The sequence below is a fragment of the Opisthocomus hoazin genome, chromosome Z (assembly GCF_030867145.1).
Source record: "Opisthocomus hoazin isolate bOpiHoa1 chromosome Z, bOpiHoa1.hap1, whole genome shotgun sequence".
NCBI classification, from domain to species: domain Eukaryota; kingdom Metazoa; phylum Chordata; class Aves; order Opisthocomiformes; family Opisthocomidae; genus Opisthocomus; species Opisthocomus hoazin.
Genome location: NC_134454.1, coordinates 19,696,236 through 19,719,246, shown reverse-complemented (window position 1 = coordinate 19,719,246; position 23,011 = coordinate 19,696,236). Strand labels below are relative to the sequence as shown.

The following is a 23,011-nucleotide window of genomic DNA, read 5'->3' as shown; positions in this document are numbered from 1 at the left end:
CATTACCCACCAGGTTCACCCTGCTCAGCCAGGCAGCAATATCTTGCCACAATGGGGCAGCCCAGATAGGTTTGCCTCTGCGCTGCCAGTTCTTCTTCCATTGCTGCAGACACCCCCACAAGACATTGGCCACCATCCAAGAGTCAGTGTAAAGATAGAGCACTGGCCACTGCTCTCGACTGGCAATGTCCAAAGCCAGCTGGATGGCTTTCACCTCTGCAAACTGGCTGGACTCACCTTCTCCCTCGGCCGTTTCCGCCACTGGCCGTGTAGGGCTCCATACAGCAGCCTTCCACCTCCGCTGCTTCCCCACAATGCGACAGGACCCATCTGTGAACAGGGCATACTGTTTCTTATCTTCTGGCAGCTGGTTATACAGTGGGGCCTCTTCAGCACCTGTCACTTCCTCCTCTGGCGATGCTCAAAAATCTCTGCCTTCTGGCCAGTCCATGATTACCTCCAGAATTCCTGGGCGACTGAGGTTTCCCATTCGGCCGCGCAGGGTGATCAGCGCGACCCACTTACTCCATGTAGCATCGGTGGCATGATGCGTAGAGGGGACCCTCTCTTTGAACATCCAGCCCAGGACCGGCAATCGTGGTGCCAGGAGGAGCTGTGCTTCAGTGCCGACCACTTCTGAAGCAGCTCACACGCCTTCATATGCTGCCAGAATCTCTTTTTCAGTGGGAGTATAGCGGGCCTCGGATCCTTTGTATCCCCGGCTCCAAAACCCCAGGGGTCGACCTCAAGTCTCCCCTGGTGCTTTCTGCCAGAGACTCCAGGTTGGGCCATTCTCCCCGGCTGCGGTGTAGAGCACGTTTTTAACATCTTGCCCAGTCCGGACTGGACCAAGGGCTACGGCATGAACTATCTCCCGTTTAATTTGTTCAAATGCCAGTCGTTGCTCAGGGCCCCATTCAAAATCATTCTTCTTCTAGGTCACGTGGTACAGAGGACTCACAATTTGGCTGTAATTTGGGATGTGCATCCTCCAAAAACCCACAACACCCAGGAAGGCCTGTGCTTCCTTTTTGCTGGTTGGTGGAGACATAGCTGCTATTTTGTTGATGACATCCATTGGGATTTGACGGCGCCTATCCTGCCATTTTATCCCCAAAAGCTGGATCTCTTGCACAGGTCCCTTGACTCTACTTCGCTTAATGAACAAACCGGCTTTCAAAAGGATCTGAACTATTTTCTCCCCTTTCTCAAAAACTTCCTCTGCTGTGTCACCCCATACAATGATGTCATCAATGTACTGCAGATCTTCTGGGGCTTCACCCTGTTCCAGTGCAGTCTGGATTAGTCCAGGGACAGGGTGATGATCTCTGTCTCTATCTCCCGCGACGACCCTGGCTCAATGTCCTCCCTCCCGGAGTGATCTGCTCTCTTTGCATCTTTTAGTTTTACGGGGGCGACTGCTACCAGCACAGGTTGGTCATTGGGCTCAGCCGCGATGCCTGTGGTTGGAACTGGGGATGGAGCAGCTGCTGTGCCCGCCGGGGAAACCGGGGCCGCCCCTACAGCTGTGGCAGCAGCAGCCATGGTGCCGGTCAGAGGGACTGTGACTGCCTGCTGGGCTGGAGGGGCTGCAGGGCCGGCTGGGGGGGCAGTGCCAGCCCCAGTGCCTGCCCCTTCGCTTCCCCCCCTTTCCCCTTTAGGGCACTGAACAGTGCCGAACAGAGCAGCTCGGTAGGTGTGGGCCAGACCCCAGCACATTGCAGTGATTTGTGTCTCTCTCGAGTTCCCAGGGTGGCAGCACACTTTTTGCAGGTATTTTACCAGATTGTCCGGATTCTGCACTTGTTCAAGGGTGAGTTTAAAACACACTGAGGGTGTCCACTGCCCTAGGTACTTGCCCATGCTGTCCCACACACCCCATCGCTCACAGCTATCCAGCCCCCGGGCAGGTCTCTGCATGATGTTTTTAATGACTCATTTAACCCTAAACAAAACCTGAAACCCATTCAGGAGGCAGAACAAAAGGAGAGTGCTGCCCTGAGCATCCCACGGGTACTCGAAATTCTCAAAAGCTGTTAGGACCAGCCTGAAGGAGAGAAGGGGGGGGCGAAAGAGTGGGGGAAGGTATCCCCTCCGGTTTTCCCCACAGATTGGGTTCGATTATTAACAAATTCTAAGACATAGGATCCGAGGTACGGAAACGACCGCAGTGCCGCATGCAGATACAAGACTAATTTCATGCACAGTGATGTTATCAAGTCATAAGTCAATATCATACAGTACAGCAAAATCGTCATGCTGATCTTTTTTCCCGAGGTAATAAACAGCAGGGCAACGAACACATACAGCAAATAAGGATTCAAATACCACAGCCATCTGACCAAAGTCAGAAATATTTTTTACTGGCAACTATTTAACTAACACAGTAAATGCGTATAACAAAAATTAACAAAAATCTAAGAAAGCAGTTTTAACACCTGCTGCTCAGCCCTGCCGTTATCCCCGCCCCATGCCTGGGCACCAAATTTAATGTTATGGTTTGGCTGCAGCCGGCAACAAAAGCGCCACGCGGCTGCCCCTCCCCCCCCAGGCCAGGGTGTGGAGGAGAACAGAAAGAAACAGGCAGAAACTGGTGGGTCGGGATAAGGGCAGTTTAACAGAACAGCAAACAACGGGAACAGGAACAACAACGATACAGGCAAGGAGAAAACACAACACAAACCGCACAACCCACAGAGCTGCTCTCCCGGACCAGACCGCTGCCGCGTGCTCCTGAGCCGCGAGTGAGTTCCCACCGCGAGTGAGTTCCCACCGCGCAACACCCCCCCCCACCACCCCCCCCCACACACCACCCCCCCTTCCGCCCCGGAACCAAGCATGACGGCACATGGTATGGAATACCCGGCTCTGTTTGGCCAGGTGGGGTAAGCCCGCCCAGCTGTGCCCCTTCCTGGATTCTGGTGAAAATTAACCCTGTCCTGGCCGAACTCAGGACAACTGATGACTGCAAATTTGTCTACTTTACAGTACTAATTTATAATGAATTAGCGTTCTCTTCTCCACCCAAGTGGTTGTAGGGTTTTTTGCCTAAGTCTGGAAGTGCAGTAACAGAGATAATATTACTACAAGCACACTCCAAGTAAGCCAGGATGTAGTGTTTAGCAATATGATAGTGAAAGAGCACCTGTTTGTAGTATGAGCAAAAGGTGTTCCCAGAATATTAGCAACTGTATAAATTTAGACCAAGTCAATGACTCTGCAACACTGCCTGCTTCTGGGAACAAAGCAGAGAAACACAAAAACTCAACCAGTAAAATCAAATTCACATGCTATTCAACTTACAAGAACTAACGCATGTATCTACAAGTATACCTTATCCAACATTATTACATCACTGAGAATCAAAATCCTCAGAGTAACAAAGCTGGAAAACAATCATTGTTTGAAGAACTCCATTCCACAACAGCAGGAGAGGAGAACTACAAGATGTTGTTTAACTACTGACACTATACTGATGTTAGCAGAACAATGGAATCTTGGCCAGTAAGGCTATAAACTCACAGACTAGTTACTAGAGTACGAAAAGAGTAATGCACAGATCACTTTACAGTGTACCTGTCCCTCTAGACAGACTAATACCTCCTACTCTGCTCCAAGTTGGCTGGGGACTGTAAAATGACTTTTCGAATTATATTCTTAAAGCAGTATCAGATGCAGAAAATTCAGGACCTATCACTATGTCTAGATATTAACAAGCAGTAGGAGAAAAAGCATATCTTCCTTTCTACAGACAACCAGCATTTTAAATCCATCCTGAAATACAGTATTTCTCACCCAAAGGAACCACACAGAAAAACCCTAAACCACTTATAAACAATCCCCATACACACACTCCCACGTTTCTTATTTCCCAGCAAACACTGCCTTACTATGTCATCAAAATTCATGAAAGCGTTACTGAACTGAGTCCCAAATAACCTCGCAAATAAGTTAAATAATCCGCCCAGAAAGGCAGAAAACTTAATCAAAAACTGTCTGGCAATTTGTGGAAATATGTTCCGACCAGTCACCTAGTCAGCTTTATGGCATGCTCGCTCCTAACAATACTTACTTATAACAACTTAATCCCATTCTGCTGCATAAAGATACTAAGATTTCCTGAGAATCTGTTTGCCTGGCCAGTGCATTAAAAGAAAACAAAGAAACATTACATGTTTACTTAATCACTCACTAAGCATTTAAGGATACTTGTCATTCACAAGTTTATACATGCAAACCAGACACAAAAGTAATCCGGCAAGTACCAGATAATCAAACTGTATCTCATTCAAATCAGTTATGATTTCTCAATGGGCGATGAGAATATGTACTAAAGCAAAAATAACTGAACAGGCAATTTCATTTATGAATTTTTGCTAGCTCTTCTGATCCTACTATCATTTTAAAAAGATGCACTTGTTTCCTTAGCAGCAGATTTCACTTCCAGTTTTTCTTCATAACTGGCATGCTTCAAAAGCCTTTAAGGCTTTATTAACATACGCTGAATAAAGTGATACTAAAGAGCAGCCAGATTTACCGTATCTAACACTCTTTCACTGTACTAAGTATCTGCAAGTGGAGAAACAGATTACATCTTTCAAATGTGTTTTCATAGATCACTTGTTACAGACACTATCACTCCCAAAATACTTCTACAGAAGGTTGTTACAAATACCAAAAGGTAAAACAACACCATGCTTACACTACTACACCAGAGTAGCCGTAGCGATGCCACACTGGAATTGATACCTACCTACTACCTACTACCACTGCTAGAACTGTCTTGTAACATCAAGCCACAAATGACTTTTAAAGCATGTAGAGGTCCAGTTACACAAACAGGAATGATCACGCAGAGCACAGTATGACACTAGATTACTGGGGGGGAAGGAATATGCCTGACAAGCAATTCACCAATTACTATCACATTAACTTGTCTACAAGTCCCAGCAGTAGCACAGTTCATTACTGGTTACACAGCATGTACAGAGACCTCCCAAGAAAGCACGTAATCATTCCTGTAAGAACACATTACCTACTGTTTTTATCTTAAAGTGTGATCCAAGAAGGTAAGTTCTGGGGTCACTTTAATCCAGTCATTCCACCTGACAATCAGGATCTTTAATCATTTACGGAAGTGTGCCTTTGAGCATCTTGAGGTTTTGTTTTCCAAGAACTAAAGCAGTGCCTAGCAATAAAGACCAACTATAGTGAACGCAGATTAGCTCTTTAACATTTCATCACACTACGCTGATTAAGTGACATCAGTCTTTTATTCTGCACGGGTATTAAATGCACCCTATAAATGTCTTTAACAGGAAATGTATGAAGGTAAAAAGCTTCAAGATGAAGTCCAGCAGAAAAACTTGGTTCAGAGTTGTTTACAGGAGTTACCCAAAGGGTAAGTTAGTCTGAAGACATCAAGAACCTGTAACTTCCAGCTGGGTACTCACTGAAGAAAGCAAAGTGGACTTCTAGAGTTTCTAGCATTTTCCATCTCAAGACTGATGTACAAATCTAACCTTTTCTGCCTGCAAGAAGTCTGCTGGAATTGTGAATTCCACTTAATATTTTTAACAGAAGCACTCAAATACATCTCCAACCAGCCTCTAGTAATGAAAAGCCTAACTAAAAACTCAAAATCAGCATTTAAGTATGTAACAGTGGGTTTTGGGCCAATGGCACCAACTCAGGTCAAGAAAATTTCAATAATCTTTACCGCACGACAGACATTTTACTACACTATCAGACACTTGGCTCACGGACTCCTGCCATTCACACAGTGTGCCCATTTTGCTCACATTTGCTTTCCACATTTGCACATGGAAGACTGTAGCCTGCACCTGGATTATTTGATATTTGGAGAGACTGCTTTGGGATTCTGGGATCGTTGAACTCATCTATCAACCACATCCACAGTAGTAGGCACAAGGACACGTTTTTACAATAACTGCGTACTGGAGCTGTTTCCCAGAGAAGTACAGTTGTCTGAATTGCAATAGAGACAAAAGCTAAATAAAAGGGAATTTAGTAGCCAACCACATAACAGCCAACCACATAAAGATACTGTCTTTACATGAACCAGAATGTTTAACACGTGCTGTCTTAAAGTGTTTGCAACTCCAAGAGATTCACTTCCTCCCCAAGCAACTCTAGTTTCAACAGTACTTACTGCACCTCCCATACACACTGCTCTGTCTAAAAATATTTTGTCTGGAGATCAATCTACTAAAACGTCCCATCTTCTTGCACATGAGACAGTTCCGCTACTATCAATAACATTTTTAAGAGATGTATTAGTAGCTGTTGAGGGTCCAAAAAGATTTTCCTGGCCCTGCACAACAAAACACCGTTCAGACAATCCATTACAGTAAGAGGATTAAAAAGACAAGTAACCACACCCAAACATCTTTAAGCAAAGACTGCACTCACAAGGTTTAGCTGCATCTCATGTCTACAGAAGACTGTTTCTGAATTGCAGGCTTGACTATACTATTTCCACATTTTAAACAAGGTTTTCACATTTACACTGTGTAGTCATAAAGACATCCTGTTCATAGAGTTTTTACCTTGGCACTCCTGAATGTGTTCTCCTAACTCTCCCCTCCTTACCACTGCTGTCATTTTTAGCAAAGATCCTCACACAAACCAAACAGCAACACCTATCAGTCTCACACAAAAACTAACTATAATAAAGGCTTACCTGCCTAAAGAGCAAACAACTTTAATCTTTCTTGGAGAGAAATACCAAAGAAACCCCAGGTCACCCTTACAGTGCTTTTCATTCTTCGCTCTGTTACAGTCTCCTCAATGAAAGCAGAGCCCAAACAGAAACAGACTGAGACTTTACAAACATGTTTCTTGCTTGCCACTAGAAGCCCTTTAATTTACACAGTTTCACTGAAAGTCCTAGGATTGACAATCTGTTCTCCAAGATTCACGGAAATTTTTTATTTCTTGATAGTCTGGACTTCATAGCTTGCTATTAAACAGATGCAAATGACAGATCATTCCCTCACTTCAAGAAGCAGCATTTACTCATCAATAAAAAAAGAAAAATCATCACTCTGTCTTCTTCACTCTTAGTACTCTTTTAGAGAGATGAAATCATAATGGAACACAAGTAGGTGAAACATCTGGACAAGGAAGTTCTGACAGACTCTAGATCCGTATCCTTCCAGAACGGAATGAGAACGGAATGCAGGCAGACCACATTTCAAAGAACAGTAACCAAACAAGCTATTAAGCGTCTGGAGAACGTGGTCCAAATTAGACTCAGTGCTGTCAACTTTTTTGCCACGAGATTCGCTTTTCAAAGCAGCCTACAAGAATGTTTGAAGACATGACCGTTACACCACCAAACATTCCACCAACAATCAGTCAGTCTGTACACCACAGAGTGTACTGCCTCTTGACTGTGTATGCGTTCTACTACAGCTAATGATCTGCCCTGGACTCAAGGAAAAAAGGTAATCGTAACACTGGATGGTATCAAATGTCTTACTCTCAATAAATCATAAACTAAATAGGTACTACTGTCTTATAGAGACTCCCACAGTACTCAGCAGAAAGCATACAGCAAGCGGAACGCCTAGAGAAGGAAGAACATGGAAGCTTCTAGTGTCTGAGAAAGGCTTTTCTACAATTCTAGTGACAACCAATGAGTTTGATCAGGGTGAATATGCTGTGCTGCTTTACCTCTCCACATGAAGAGGAAGCCTGGCATGCTACACAAAGCCACACAACCTAGGAAGAAACTACAGAATCTTGTTGCTGACACTGTAATTACACATCAATCTAAGTACAAACACCACGATAAATGTACGTTAGTCATCTTTGCACTCAATCAATAAGACTGGTTTTCTCTACGAAGAAATTCACACTTTTCCTGAAGTGCTGTAACTGAAATTTGGTACAGAAGCCTCCATGTTAAGGTCACATTCTCCAACAAAACAGTGGTTTTTACACCATTACTACAAAATTATTTGCAGAGTGTACAGGTGGTACCAATACCTTTTACCTTTTGATCTGAACTAACTATAATCCAAAAAATATTTCAGTGTATGAGATTAGTGCCAACGTGGAAACAGTCGAAAGTCAAGAGCTGTAAGGAAAGACTTCTTGACTTAATCAGAAGATCAAGGTGAAGGCAACCATCCTCAGCCTCAACCAACGACTTCTACAGGGTTCAAAAATGCACTTCTCCCAAGTTAAACCTTTTATTAAAAAGTTCAGGTTTGAAGATTATTTCTTCCTTTATCACTGGGTGAGATACAGAAAAAAACCTGTTAATTTAGACAGGAAAGTTTCTTCTTGGATGCAACCCTAAATTCCATTAAAGGAACACTTGCTTATTAACTTCTAGCTGGAAGATTAAGTTACAGCAGCAAAGCTTCTCTTCTTCTGCAGTTCTCAGGAGTCTTCTAATTAGATAAGTAAAACTTTGCAGCATCTTCTGGCTGTTACTCAGGATTACCTGGTGCTTTTGTTAAAAAAAAAAAAAGTATATCAAAAAAAGCATATAAAGCTGCACTGAAATCCTTAGAAGCATCAAAAAACTCATCCATTTCTGTGCTGATTAGATGAGAGTGGTCAAGTACCTCCTGGATGATAGTACGGACTTCTATAGCACAGGCAACTGAAGTTCAGCAACAGTGGTGCCAGGGAAATCAAATGACTATCTGCAGCTTGTAAAGGTACCTGTAATGAAGAACTTGTTATTATCTGAACCTTCCGTAATCAATAACAGAAGTCAAAACAAATAAATAAATACAACAGCCAAGTATATCAGGGCAGTTATTCTAACATAATTTAAGAGTTAAGTGATTAGGAATAGAGAGCCAGTTAACAGGTTTTGAAAAAGAGAATAATCTCGTAACTTTTATCAATATAAATGATATAAACATTTGATCACATATCATCACTGGAAATCCTCATCATCTAGTTGTCAGTGTAGGCCACGCATTAGGTGTGTTCTGCAGCTAAGGGTTTGCAAGTTTTTTTAATACAAAAAGAAACAGTCAGCTCCAAGAGCTTCCAGATTAATTAAAAAAAAAGTACAAGTACTAAACTATCCTAAATAGATTACATGAATAAAATATACATGCCACATAATAGAGCCTTAGAGCAGTCTGCAATTTCTTACAGGTTATATTACGTTTCTGTGGCTTCCTATCTGTCATGGTTTAGCCTGTATGAATGCCAGGTGCCCACCAAAGCCGCTCTGTCATTCCCCCTCCTCAACTAGACAGGGGAGAAAAAATATGATGAAAGACTCGTGGGTCAAGATAAGGACAGGGAGAGATCACTCACTGATTATCATCAGAGAAAAAGCAGATTGAACTTGGGGGAAAAAAAAAGTTTAATTTATCACCAATCAAATCAGAGCAGGATAACGAGAAAATAAACCCAAATCTTAATAACATCTCTCCCACCACCACCCCTTCTCCGGCTTAACTCCTGATTTTCTACCTCCTCCCTGAGCAGCGCAGGAGGACAGCGAATGGGGTTGCAGTCAGTTCACCACATGTTGTCTCTGCCGCTCCTTCCTCCTCACAGGGAGGACTCCTCACACTCTTCCCATCCTCCAGCGTGAAGTCCCACTCACGGGACACAGTTCTCCACAAACAGCCCCAGCACGGGTCCCTTCCACGGAGTGCAGTCCTTCAGGAACAGGCTGCTCCAGTGTGGGTTCGCCACGGGGTCAAAAGCCCTGCCAGCAAACCTGCTCTGGTGTGGGCTCCTCTCTCCATGGGTCCACACGTCCTGCCACGAGCCTGCTCCAGCATGGGCTTCCCACAGGGTCACATCCTCCTTTGGGCACCCACCTGATCCGGCATGGGGTCCCTTCCACAGGCTGCAGGTGGAAGTCTGCTCCACTGTGGACCTCCATGGGCTGCGGAGGCAGCCTGCCTCGCTGTGGTCTTCACCATGGGCTGCAGGGGAAAATCTCTGCTCTGGCACCTGGAGCACCTCCTCTCCCTCCTTCCGCACTGTCCTTGGTGTCTGCAGAGTTGTTGTTCTCACATCGTCTCACTCCTCTCTCTCGACTGCTGCTCCACAGCAGGTTTTTCCCCGTCTTAACTATGTTATCACGGAGGCGCTACCACCATTACCGACTGACTTGGCATTGGCCAGCAGTAGGTCCGTCTCAGAGCCATCTGGCATTGGCTCTGTCAGACAAAGAAGAAGTTTCTAGCAGCTTCTCAAAGAAGCCATCCACTTGTAACCACCCTACTACCAAACCTTGCATGCAAACCCACAACACTGAAGTCATGCATACAAAATTGTATAAACCATTCTATTCTCACATATGCTCCAGCTTTTCCTCCAGTTTGTCTAGGTTTTTTGAATAACAAAGATAATAGTACCAATGAATGGTAAGTTGCATCAGTAGCTCTACAGTAAAAAATTTAACAAGAAGCTGAATTCAGTACACAGTTTCTGCAATCATATAAAAACCTTGCAAACAGGGCTACCAAACCTAAGGCCAGGTAAGTTCAAAGTATAGTCCATGATCGTTTCCAAAATCATTTGATTCCAAAATCGGAATTTTGGAATGCAGTCTGATCATACCTGCCTGGAAGATTCTAGATGACTCTCTCACCAAGCTACAGAGCTACCTGCTACCAGCTTCACTGAACAATGAAAATCAATTCCTTTCTATAACTTCTTCAAACTATTTATCCAAAATATAAAACTTCACTGATGCAGCTGAAGATCTCTCACATCCAGGTTCTGCCTGAAGCAGATGGGGTTTGGACAGCTTCAGCTGAAAATGTTTACAATTTTCCAAACAAAATAACGCTGGGAAGAGACTGCATTAAGAAACTCGATTGTTTTATGGATAGGTTTAGCACTCCCACTCTTCGGGGAAAGACGCCACAAAAGATGCTTTCCTACCCTTCTGGTAATTCACCTAAGCTGTAAGTATGTAAGAAGTCCTTAAGCATACAGTTTACAAATACTAAGCTTACGAGCTTAAACTCACAGCAGATTGTATCCACTGCTCACGTGCCAGCACAGGTCGGCAGAAGTTAAAGGCCTTGTGTAAGAAAAGCTGTAGGTAAACCACAGCAAGTCCTATTGCCAGATTTACAACTGTGTGTTTCACTGAGGCTGCTTGATCACAAGAATGCTTTCACATAAAACTAGAATTCTTCCACTCTTCCCGTCTCTCTATCTTTTCAGCTCGATTTACAGGAACAAAATCCTAAACACTGGGGCATTACTTGCACAGCTAAGTAACATGACACATACTACCACGCTTACCTGCACATAAAAGCGGAGCTCTATTTCTTCTAATGAAGTAAGCTTGATTTGCAACAACTTTCACATCAAGTAAACAAACGGTTTCAGTACTCTCACTTCCACCTGCTGACTTCAGTCTCCCATGCAACAGGTTTGGAGTGTCTTCCTCAACAAGACTAATTTCAAAAGCAATTTCAGTCACTGCTTCTTGCATATACTGGGAAGAAATGTTTGAGCTCCAATGCCCTTGTTCCCTGACTCTAGTAAGCACTATGGAAAAGCCACCTGAGATCATTGTTTCTTTATCAACAACAGCCATTTACAAGTTTTCACTGAAATCAAATCCCAGCAGGGTGGGAGAAGATTATGAAGATGCCAACACAAGATTACGCTTTTTTTCATATTCCATCAACAATACATATTGCTGCACTAGAACAGCATGCACGTTTAGGTCTATGAGCAACATAAGTTGGTATTAATACCCCTACAGTCTTCCAGACAACCTTAAGTTCTCTGCCAAGTTTTCAAACTTCAATAAACTTCAGTGTATTTTTACTGCTCAATTTTTCCAGCATTGTAACAGAAGGCTAGAAATCCCATGACAACTACAGATTGGTCCTATAGAAAAACCTGCTCTGGCAGGTCAAGCTGCCAAAATTTGACTACTATAGTATCTGTTTCACCTTCATGAATGAAACTGAGAACTTCTGTTCTCATCTAGAAGTGCTACACAGGTTTTCCAGTTAGGACAAACACAGAGTATGCTGCCAGAAGACACACTGCTTTGCCTCACTTTTCTGAAATATAGAGGAACTCCACACACTGTAATTTACAAGTTTAGTCAGAGTGAACATATAACGACACAGATACAGCACTAGATTGGAAGAGTCTGTGGTGGAGCAAGGTTAAGGTTATGATTTCTTCCAGCATAAGGAATTATCTGTGTCCCGCCAAGAAACTCCGTCGAGCCAACGATCCAACTTCTTCAAAATAGAAAGCAAGAGACATTACTGCAGGTTTCTATGTTCAGTAGAGTTCTCTGGCTAACTGCAGGCTAGGTTACTTCACCACAGTGAACAACTCCACATACACTATTATTCCGTTTCCTGAGAAAGTTCTACCTTGACCTATAGAATGACATGACTTATCCAGCTGACAGATAGTTACTCAGCTCTGCAGAAATTTGGATCCCCAGAGAGTCCAGGATGTCCTCACAGACGAGACCAAGTCACAGTGTAATACTGTCTTGCTTACTCTTCAGTGCCACATGTGAATGGTAGGTCCTTCTGGCAGGAAGAGTTAAAAAATAGAAATGAGTCTGTTCAACGAAGTAGTGCTTCTCCTAATTTTACAAGAAAAGAGTAGTAATACATAGTACTACATTAACCACAAGACTAGGTTTTCATCAGTAGCTCTAGGATATTTTAACCCTTAAGAACAGGAGTGTGAATGAATGCCCACTTAAGCTCCTGCACTTGTGTTTGAAGATCACACAACAGCAAACTAGAGTACACCAGACAAAACTACATTAATTGGAAATGGACACTCGTAAAGAACTGCAAAATAACAGCTCTAGCTCAAAATGTTAGTTGAAGCTGTTCTCCACTGCAAGCTAAGAATACGAAATTGCTGAAACTCAGCCCAAAAACGGTGACTCACTTTGGTTTCTGTATCCTTACAACCTCATACATACACCTCCCACTTTTAGAAGAAAGGAGGTTATTTGGACAGTCTTCCCGTACCCACCACTTGCAAGGTCCAAGTATTTCTAGCAGTTCCCAGAGAGACTACAGCAAGCAAGCAGCAAGATCCCAGTTCTACTAGCATGGACTGTACAGATTTAACCATACTGAGTGCTGAACAGAGAAAGAATAAGGAAAAGAGTTTGGACGAGATAATGTTTTTTCCAATGCATGCAGGAATCTTCAGTTTTTCCATGTTTTCCTCTCAGAATACTGCTTTCTATTCACCTCACATTTGACTGAAATGGCCCTTTTTATTGTTTTTTATTTTTATCAGAGCCCTGAGGGAGCTGAAGTTGTTCACAGTTTCCTTTGCTCGTGTCTCTCAACACCCAGTTTTACTTGTGCAAGAACAATCCTTCTGACCTTTTTTCTACTTCACAGCACCAAGGGATCAGAAAAGCAATCCACAACCATCTAGGAAACTTCAGAATTAATTATGGTAGCAGGAAAATCGACATCAATAGTGAGTGAAGCTATAAAAAAAGAGCTCCCTAACTCTTCACTGAACACAATCCCAACAGCGTCCTAAACTGGATCAACTCAGTACTAAACTCACAAATGCTGTTCATATAGGCAACTTCAGCTATAACATTTCACTATTCTGCCACCTTAAGCAAGACATCTGTTAACTAAAATGTTCAAGCTAATTGGTCTGGCCAGTGACAGACTATGTAGAAAAGCACAACTCAGTACATGCTCATCTTCCCCGCTCCCTGGGTAAACCTCGCGTCCTACATCAAGCTCTGTGCTGGGAGCAGGGGTATGCTGGCACAGCACAAAGCTAAACAAATCGCACAACCTCAAGAGTGATGTTCCTTGATTCGGTCCCTTCAGAGCAACGTGAGATTGTCTGTAACGGTCCTGACAGACACATGCTCACAAACGCTGACTCCCACCAACCAGTCGAACACAGAAACGCACCCATTTGCTCTGAGGCTCACGACCTAGGCTTAGCATCTAGCCACTAATGCTCACCTCCCAGCCGCAGCTCAATGTTCATTTCTTGCTTTTTCTTCCCCTTATTTGTAAGGACACACACCTCGCCTGTTTCAAGGCGGGGACGTCACCTCCTTGCATTACTCGGTCCAGGTGCACGCAGCAGGCGCACCCCTGTGCCCCACGCTCCCACGAACGCACCGCAGGCCCGGCGCCCCTCTTCTGTCCGCTCACGGCTGCGCCTCACCCCGCGGCTCCAGCACCCGGCGCACCTCGCCGTTTTCGTAACGCGGCTCCAGCCCCTCAGCGACAGAGATACAGCCGGAGGCAACCCACGCCGGGCACCGGGCAGGAGGGGAAGCGCGGGCCACGACAAGCTGTCAGCCCCAGCCAGCCGGGACCCCGGCCCGGGCGAGGCGTCCCTCCGTCCTGCGGGGAGGCGGGAGGGGCTGGCGGCCGGCGGGCCACGAACGCCGCTACTCCGGGACTTGGCGCCGCCCCCCCGCCGGCCCGACCCCCGGCGCTCCGCTCCCGGGGTCCGGCGGGAGGAGGAGGAGGAGGAGGACGGAGGGGCTTCGGTGTGTCACTTCGGCCCGGCGGCGGCAGCGGTCGGGGGAGGAGCCTGCGGCGGCTCAGGTGGGAAAACAAACACACAAAGGGACCGCTCCGGGCCCCGGCTCGGCCCCGGGGAAAAAGGCGGGCGGGGAAAGCCCGCGCCGGGCGGCAGAGCCCCTCGCCAGGCCGGACGCCTCGGCTCTCGCTCGCCCCCCGCTTCCCTCTAGGCCCGGCGGAGCGGGAGTAAACAAAAGCCGGCGCCGGAGCACGGCACGGGGGTGGGGACGGGGACCTCCGCGCCGGGCCACACAAAGAGCCGGGCCCCAGAGGAGACGCGCGGGGCGGGAGAAGGGGGAAGCGCCCCCCCCCCAGCCACCACCCGCCGGGTCGGGGCGCCTCCGCCTCACCTGCTTGCCCCGGTAGAAGAGGCGCTGGCGGTCGGGGCTGACGCGGAAGGTCTCCTGGATCTTCTCCCGCAGGCACTCGATCTTGGTAAGGCGGCTCAGGTCGTCGATGGTCTGGGTCTGGGTGCCGTCTATGGTGCGGACCTGGATCCACATGGCGCGCGCCCTCCCGGCCGTTCGGCCGGCCGCGGGGGGAGGGAGGGAGGGAGGTCCGGGGCAGGAGGCGGGAGAGGGGTGCGCTCCCCGGGCGCGCGAGGGAGAAGGGGAGGGGGCCGGGCGCTTCCCCCGGTCTTTGTTCGGCTCAGCGGGGCAGGGTTTTCAAATCCCGCAGAACGGACGCGAGCCTCCCCGCCCGCCGGGCCGCCGTCCCCGCTCGGAGGGGCGCGGAAAGGGAAGAAGACCCGAGCCGGCGCCCCGCCGCTTCCCGATGCCCCGCGCCGCGAGCCTCCCGCCCTCCCCCCCGAGGGCAGCACCAGGCGGGGCGGAGCCTGGCGGGAGCGGCGGCGGCCGGGTCTAACGGGCGCCGCCGGGAGCCATCTCCCGACCCCGGGGAGTGTTTACCAGGCGCCGCCGCTCTCACATGGAGGTCACGGCGCCAACGCTGATCTCGCGAGAGCCCCCGGCCTCGGCCGTGAGGAGACAACAACAGCGGGGCGGGGGGGGGGGGGGGGGGAGGAGACCCCGCCCACTCCGCGCCGGCAGCCCCGCCCCCCGCGCGGGCCCTGGCTGGCGGGAGGCCTGCTGGCGTGGGGGAGGGGTTGGCGCGCGCGCTGGGGGAGCGACCGTTAACGTCTCGGCGGGGGCCGCGCGCGGGCCCGCAGCGCCTGCGGCGTGTCGCGCGGGCCGGGCGGTGGCGGGCGTTACAGCGGCCCGGTGTCCTCAGGCCGCCAGGGGAGCGGCCGCCGCTGGCGGAGCGCGGGCCCCGGTCTGTCCGCGGGCGTCGCCGCGTCCCGACCCGGCCGGGGATTCGGCGCTACCGGGACGGTACGGGTGGGGTCTGGCAGCGCCTGAGGCGTCGGCGGGAGGAGAAGGTGGGCCCCGCACAACGAGAGCCTCGTTTGTAACGGCAAACCTGATGCGGATTTGACTTCATGCGTCTCCTCAAATTGGGTAGTTCTGCACATCGACATCAGAAGAACGCGGGTTTGCCGCGCTGCTGCGGGCGAGCCCCAGCAGGCAGCTGAGCCCCACGCAGCCAGCGTGTCACTCCCTCACAGTGGGGTGGGGGAGAGGGTCCGAAGGGCCGGAGTGAGAAAATGTGGGTCAAGGCAAGGACGGTTTAACGGGGAAAGCAAGAGCTGTGCAGGCAAGCAGAGCAAAGTCAGGAGCTAATTCAGTACTTAGCGTTGGCAGGCGGACGTTTAGCCATTTCCGGGAAACCAGAGCTTCATCACGTGTAAAGCTTACTTAGGAAGAGAAGCGCCATTACTCCTAACGTCCCACCCTTCCTTTTATTGCTGAGCGTGACGTCGTGTGGTCTGGGATATCGCTGGCGTCAGCGGTCCCAGCCGGGTCCCTTCCCAGCTCCTTGCACACCCCCAGCCCACTCGCTGGCGAGGCGGTGTGGAAAGCTGAAATGTTCTTCATCCTGTGAAAGAACTGTTCAGTGATAGCTGAAACATCCATGTGCTACCGACAGCGTTTTGGTCACAGATCCGAAACACGGCACCACAGCAGCTGCTGTGAAGAAAATTCACTCCGTCCCAGCCAAAACCATTACGTGTCAAAATACTTTGAAGGTGTGTCTGCTACAGGGCTTGCTAGAAACCGGGAGATGCAATAGTGGATGCCTTTGGGAGGAACTGTGAGCAGCTTCATGGTCTAAGACTTTGGCAGCTGGATTAAAACACAGATTTACAGGACCCGCATGACACCTATGTACTTTTGTGGCTTTTTTGTACCAGGTGTTGTTGAGTCAGGGGAAGAAACCGATCACAAACAACAGTTATTGGAACACTGTTTATTAATTAGACTTGTTATTAATAGCAGGTAATTGCATCATACATGCAGTTACTGCCTCACGCAGTACACGCGCTTGCAGTCACCTGGCTGGAGCTGCAGCGGAGGGGCCAACACCAGCCGTGCGCTCGGGAGCAGGGGCTCGTACCAGGGCTTTCCAGGCTGCTGTGCACAAAGTCGCGCACGGGGTCCCTCATTGCAGTAGGTCCGCTGGCATGTGCTGGCTGCCCTGTAGTCTTTGTCCACCTAGAGCAGCCGCTGCCTTCTTGGAGGTGGTGTGGGTGACACAACCCGCCATGGGTGCCACTGTGTGCTGCAGGCCTTGGGCAAGTTCAGCAACTCCTTCCTACTGCAAGCTTACCAAGACCAGTGTGAGTTCTTGGGAGGGTTTCAGATGCTGTCTCCCATCAGGTATGCTTCCTCTCTTCACTCACAGTTGCCTGGTGACTATTACTCTGTGCAGACGCAGAGGCGCCTATAGAGCCCACTTGCACAAACAGAGCTTTTATGAAACAGTATGGTAGCAAAGATTGCTGTATTTTACTTTCAGGTCTGAGAATTCTCACAGCAGTTTTGAATAAGTTTCTTAAGGCTTGACTTGGTGGTATTAGGCATGTGCAAAGGCAGCTGAACGATTAAAAGTTTCTTAAACTGCAAATCTGTCCCCTTCCTCTTCATCCTTGCTAATCTATCTCCGCTCTTGTGATAGCACACAACTTTCTTTACTGCCACTGTCACAGCGTGTCACCGAATTGCCATTTACACAAATGCAGAGTGTGATTTTCAGTTTGTCAATGGCAGCACAGGCTCAGACTCAGAGGCTGTAGTACACATGACCTTTTGCCATCTTTCTGCCCCAGCCTTCTTGGGTTCACTGAAACATTCAATGATTATTTAACACAGAGAAGTACAGTAAGACTGTGCTTTAATAGTCCTATCTGAAAAAAGGATAAATCAAGCCATCTTCAGCTTTATCTTAGTTACACTTCACCTCTACAGTAAAAGGAACAGAGTCTTATTATAATCCTGTTTGCTGAATACAGCCTTTCTGTTGAAGCAAGCAGTAAAATGTGTCTGTCTTGCAATGGGGAAAAGAGATCTGAAAGAATTCTGAAATCAGATATGTTTTACCACATTAGGGGGAATAGCATCGGTGTGTGCTAGGGAGACTTTGTGGAATGTGCAGGATGGACTTCCTAGAACAGAAGGCATTTTTTGGTATGGAGAAGGAAAATGAAGGAGGATCAGTTTGTTAGAACACTATATCTTGAAATATATTGACTAGCTGGAATTGTAAAGAAAAGCAGATCAGATTGTTGGCACAGGAGTTACTGATTAGAAAGAGCACTTTGCTATGCAGTGATTATAGGCGGCCTGTTTTGTAATGTGCAGTATGAACTGGAGACTAGAATATGAAGCAAAAAAAGTGTGTAAAAATTCTCAACTAGCTGTCTGAAAGGGGGTGTGAAAAGGGGCAGTTATTGAGGCGGTTAGAGGAAAAGAAAGCTAGTTATATAGAAGGCAATAATGTCGTCTTTGGGATATGGTTATGCTGATGAGGAAATCACGGAATGCTGAAGGAGAAACTGACTGAGCAGCATAGTATGCGGGATGGGCTGGAGTGATGGTAGCAGAAGAATTACTGGAATGAGCAGGACAAAAAGAAAAGGAGACAAGAATATGAAAGTAAAACATGGGACTGTGGAGTCCTGGCTGGATGAGAGGGGACATAACTTGGTGCCGTTGAGCAACCCAGGTTCCGATCCGGAGGTGAGCCTTGGGAGCGGCGGACACGGAACCCTGCTGGGAAGGTAGAGCGACGAACTCGGGACACTGGAGCAGGGGGACCGTCACGTCACCATTTCCTGCTGCACTGTCACTTCCTTCCTGCCACGCTGTTGTTTCCTGCCACAGCACTGCTTCCACATCGAGATGCAGCTCTGCACCAATCACAACGAGTTGCAGTAGTTTTGCCTATATATGGACTGGGGGTCTAACCAATCAAATGCTGTAATTGCTTTGCTATATAAACCTTGTTTTGCTAACTAATAATGGTGAACGATCTATACTCATATTGGAGTGACATCGTTACAACGTATCCGTAACCCACGCCAACATGGGACTAGTGAGGAAAGGGCAAAGATCTAATTGGAGACAAAACCAGAAATTAGTGACAAAAAAGCATAAAGCTGCATAGAAAAGGAAAACTTGAGAGTTTAGGAGATAAAATGATTAGAGGAAAACTGTAGAACGAAAATGAGAGATTATAATTAAATAAATTGAGAACAACTTAACAGTAAGCATGAGTTTGTTTTGAAGTTAAGAGGTTTTTTTATTATGAAATGTTCAAAAGCAAACCAGGACTCAGATTGCGTTTTTTTGTGAGATAAAATAGTCAAAGGTTTAAAATTAATGGGGTGAAATATGGGAGCTGTTAGAATGGGGCCCTTGCACGTGTAGACATTTTCATAATTTTCCATGGGTAGATTGCTTTAGCATGTAGATAAAGATAATTGCTTGCTTGAGATTATGTTTATACTGGTATTTGAAATTCTGTCAGAATTCTTAAAAATTTTGGAGATGGTCTTACATAATTTATGTATGTCAGTGGGAGACCTCTTGACTGAATGGCCTTAATGTGGATAAAGTCATGGGGATGGAAGAAGCCAGAGATGAGCTTGATAAAGAGAGAAATGTGTAGGACACGTGAGGAGGGGCCTGAAGAATGGAAGCGTAATACAAAGCAAAGAAGCAGAAAGAAGCCAGCAGAAGAGGGCAACACGTGCCACTGAGTTTCGAGGAGGAGCAAAGCAGGAAGGAGAAAACAGGAAATCTTTTTACAGGCTGATTTTTCTAGTGAGCTTTACACCTGAGAGCCTTTTAATGACTTGTAGGCAATGTAATAACCTGTGTGGGTGTTCCGTTATTTTTTTGCTCAGATGCGCTTTACGTGCCTTTCAGGGAAGAGGAAGAGAAGAAGGAAACTGAAATTGTCCATCAACTGAACTTTGCAGAAATGTCTCAACTCACGTGAAGTCAATGTGACTATTCCAGCGTAAACGTGTTGGGAGAGAAAACTAGGCTGGCTGGCTTAATTAACTTTATTTAAACCTGCTGAAGAGAGCAAAAGCAAATGCAATATAGTTGTTGCAGATAATGCAGCAAGCATGCATAAGAATGCTATCCTATATGCAGATCTGACTGTCCTTTCCATCGTGTATAGGGAGTTAAGAAAGACAGAAAATTTGTGACAGTGAGAGTCCATGAGGTAAATACTTGTATGTGATTATGATAGGAACAGAATTGCTAACAACTCTGCCTTATTAAAGATGATATATGTAGCAATGTTTCTTCTGCCGGAAGGGTTGAGGTATTAGAAGGTGTGAGTTCTATGGCAGCTGGAATGAGAAGAGACTCACCCTAAGCAGAGTAAGAGCTGAGGGCAACAGAGCAGTCAGTGTTTTGCCCTGACTAAGAAATAACAAGAATCTATTTCTTTTTACAGCAAGAAAAGTCCCTGTCCTGAGGACCACACAGCCCACGGCAGATGCTGCCTGTTGCTTTAGTACATTTCACGGAGTGATGTACTTCAAGCTCAGTGAAGTGAGCCTTAAATTATACTTTATGTAATCCATGTTTGTATAATTCCTATTGTGAAAAAGGTAGGAAGAAGTAAATACAAGGATACTGCATCATTCTAATACTTCCCAACCAGAGTTCTGTCAAAATTTCACATTGTTTCCTGTGGATAGTTAGGGCTTGGCGGTCGGAAGATGTCGCACTGTACGGAAAGATAGGGCCCCTCTCCGGATAGCCAATAGTGTTCAGCCTATGATGCAAGCAGACGGAAGTGACACTGTAAACCTAGACTATATAATGCTGTGCTACCCACCAATAAGCACCATTTGCCGTCCACCACATTGGTGTCTGTGAGCTGATGACCCGAGCGGCCTGGGGTTGGTCGCCGTGCCGTTCCTGAACCAGGTTGCCACGCCTCTGAAGGCAACAGTTTCCTCATGTAATTCTGCTGATTCTAGTAAAGTTGCTTTAAGATTTAATTTATTTCAGTATGTGGTTTTGTCTTTTAAAAGCTAGCTAACTTGTGTTAGTAAGGTTATCATCCTTAATTATTTCAGATATCAGCAATTTTTACAGTGAAAAGTAACATTTCATGAGATTACAGCCTGTCTATGATTTGAGATTTTTTCTTAGTTTGAATTTTTCATTTCAGTTTAGCTAGCAATAGGATATATGACAACAAGTAAAAGCAGTTGATTTTTTTAATGGAAATGCAGTGATTTTATCATGAATTATTGTATTATGGTTGTGTTTCAAATCCTACATTACTGAAATGAGTAATGAGACATTACATTTTCTTTCAAGTTTTTATTTAGAAGTGCTATTGTGTCCAGATCTAACCATACTGCATTCTCTACATGCATCCTTCTAAGAACATGCTTAGCTTAAGAGCAAAACCATGGTGTTGAATATAGTATTATAGTTCTATAGTTTATAGTTATAATATAGAGAAATATTTTGTGTGTGTGATAAAACCAGTTCTCTGTAGCAAGGCAGATAAATGTTACATTATTTAATAATTGAGAAATTTAAATGCCAGTTAACTCTACTAGTGCTTAGTTGGTGAACTGGGAGTTTTTAGGTATTAAAGATGAACTCGCAACCCATCATGTAAGCATAGAAGTTAGAAAATTAAGAGTAAGCCTGGTCAAAAATACTCACATTTTCTTATGTGGAAGGAGAGAGGCGTGTCTCATTTATGTCCTGTCATCCGTTCTTTCTCTGACTCAGAAGTGGCAGTCCCTGCAAGTTTGAGCTTCTTATTATTTTTGAGAGAATTTGAAAGGATAACATATATGGGGCCATTTAATGCTTTCTGCAGTACCACTGTCTTTTATGCATGTGGGTATTTCTCTATAAAAGACAGAGTGGTGTAAACAGCCTTATCCTAGATTCGTATCCAGTCCTCAAATTTTGGATTAATAAGGAGTAAAAGCACCAAAACCTTGGGGTTTTTTAGAAGTCTGTATGTATTCTCTTCATGGTTTTAGATTTGTGAGATTCTTTTCTTACACTTCTTGATATTTTCTGATTTTTTTCTCAATGTGACAGAATGCTTTTCAAAGTTACAAAATTTTACCAAGGAAAAAACAGAAACCTTTTTGAAAGTTATAGACAATATTTCTTGTGGTATGCCTGGAGCTAGGATAAATAGGTTGCCTTGTTTCTAAATAATGGCACTCTGTTGTTGGTGAGAATTAAAACTATTTGAATTTGTAGCTGGTGGTCTTATGAGATAGCTTAGACTAGCAAAATAGAGAAGTATCATACCAATTTATGGAGTCCTGATGTGACTAAAACTTGAATTTTACTGTAAGCTACTATTCAGTTGCAGGATTCATAAAAACCATTAATTTTCTTTAAAAGCCCATCTTTTTATTTCCATCTGAACCTGTAAGATTCACATCATGATTTTTATTTCTCTGCTACATTTTTTTGCTTCAGGTGAGCATCCTGGGGTACCAGCAGTGTACATGCCACTGTTATTGGTGTTGCACTAGTAGAAGAGACGTTGTGATATCGTAACTGAATCTGCAGCTTTAGCAACTGGAAGCAGCTCATCTAAAATTCATAAAAGTATAGCGAGTCGAGTCTGCCATTGGTTTTACTTGAACTTTTCCAGGGAATCATAAATTAGGCTATTGTGATAGAAATCTTCTGTTAATTTGAAAGGAAAATTTGTGTTGCATCTGAACCCAGCTTTGTAGAAAAGCTCATTTAAAATCAGTAGAGCATTTGTCTTGATGTAGAATTTGATAAAATTACTCCTTGAAAACCAATGGAGCATTTGTACTGAATTTTCAGAAGTGGCAAATCTATAGTTCATCTCCTTTCATTTCAGTAAGGCTGGATTTGTGAACTAGAGTAACTTCATAACTAGATTTATCATATATAGGATATGTAGAATGGGAGGGGTTTCAGCTTCAGTTTCCAATTTTTTTAAAAGATCACTCCATATCTTTAGTGTAAAGAACTACATCTTGCAAAATGGAATGGAACTGATCACTCTAAAACCTTTTATGTTGTTCTTTGTTTTTCTGAAACCCCTAGGCATGCCTTTCAACTCTTGTGTAGTCAATAAAA

At 45.6% G+C, this 23,011-nt stretch overlaps 1 protein-coding gene across 2 annotated transcripts in view; it reads right to left on the bottom strand.

Annotated features, from left to right (window-relative positions):
• Positions 1 to 15,486, bottom strand: part of UHRF2 (ubiquitin like with PHD and ring finger domains 2) — an 88,373-nt gene extending 72,887 nt beyond the window's left edge. For both annotated transcript variants that reach the window (XM_075410964.1, XM_075410965.1), the window contains exon 1: positions 14,894 to 15,486. In XM_075410964.1, the coding sequence (XP_075267079.1) occupies positions 14,894 to 15,046 (153 nt within the window). In that variant the 5' untranslated portion in view covers positions 15,047 to 15,486. The remainder of the gene's footprint in view (positions 1 to 14,893) is intronic.
• Positions 15,487 to 23,011: the final 7,525 nt, after the last annotated feature.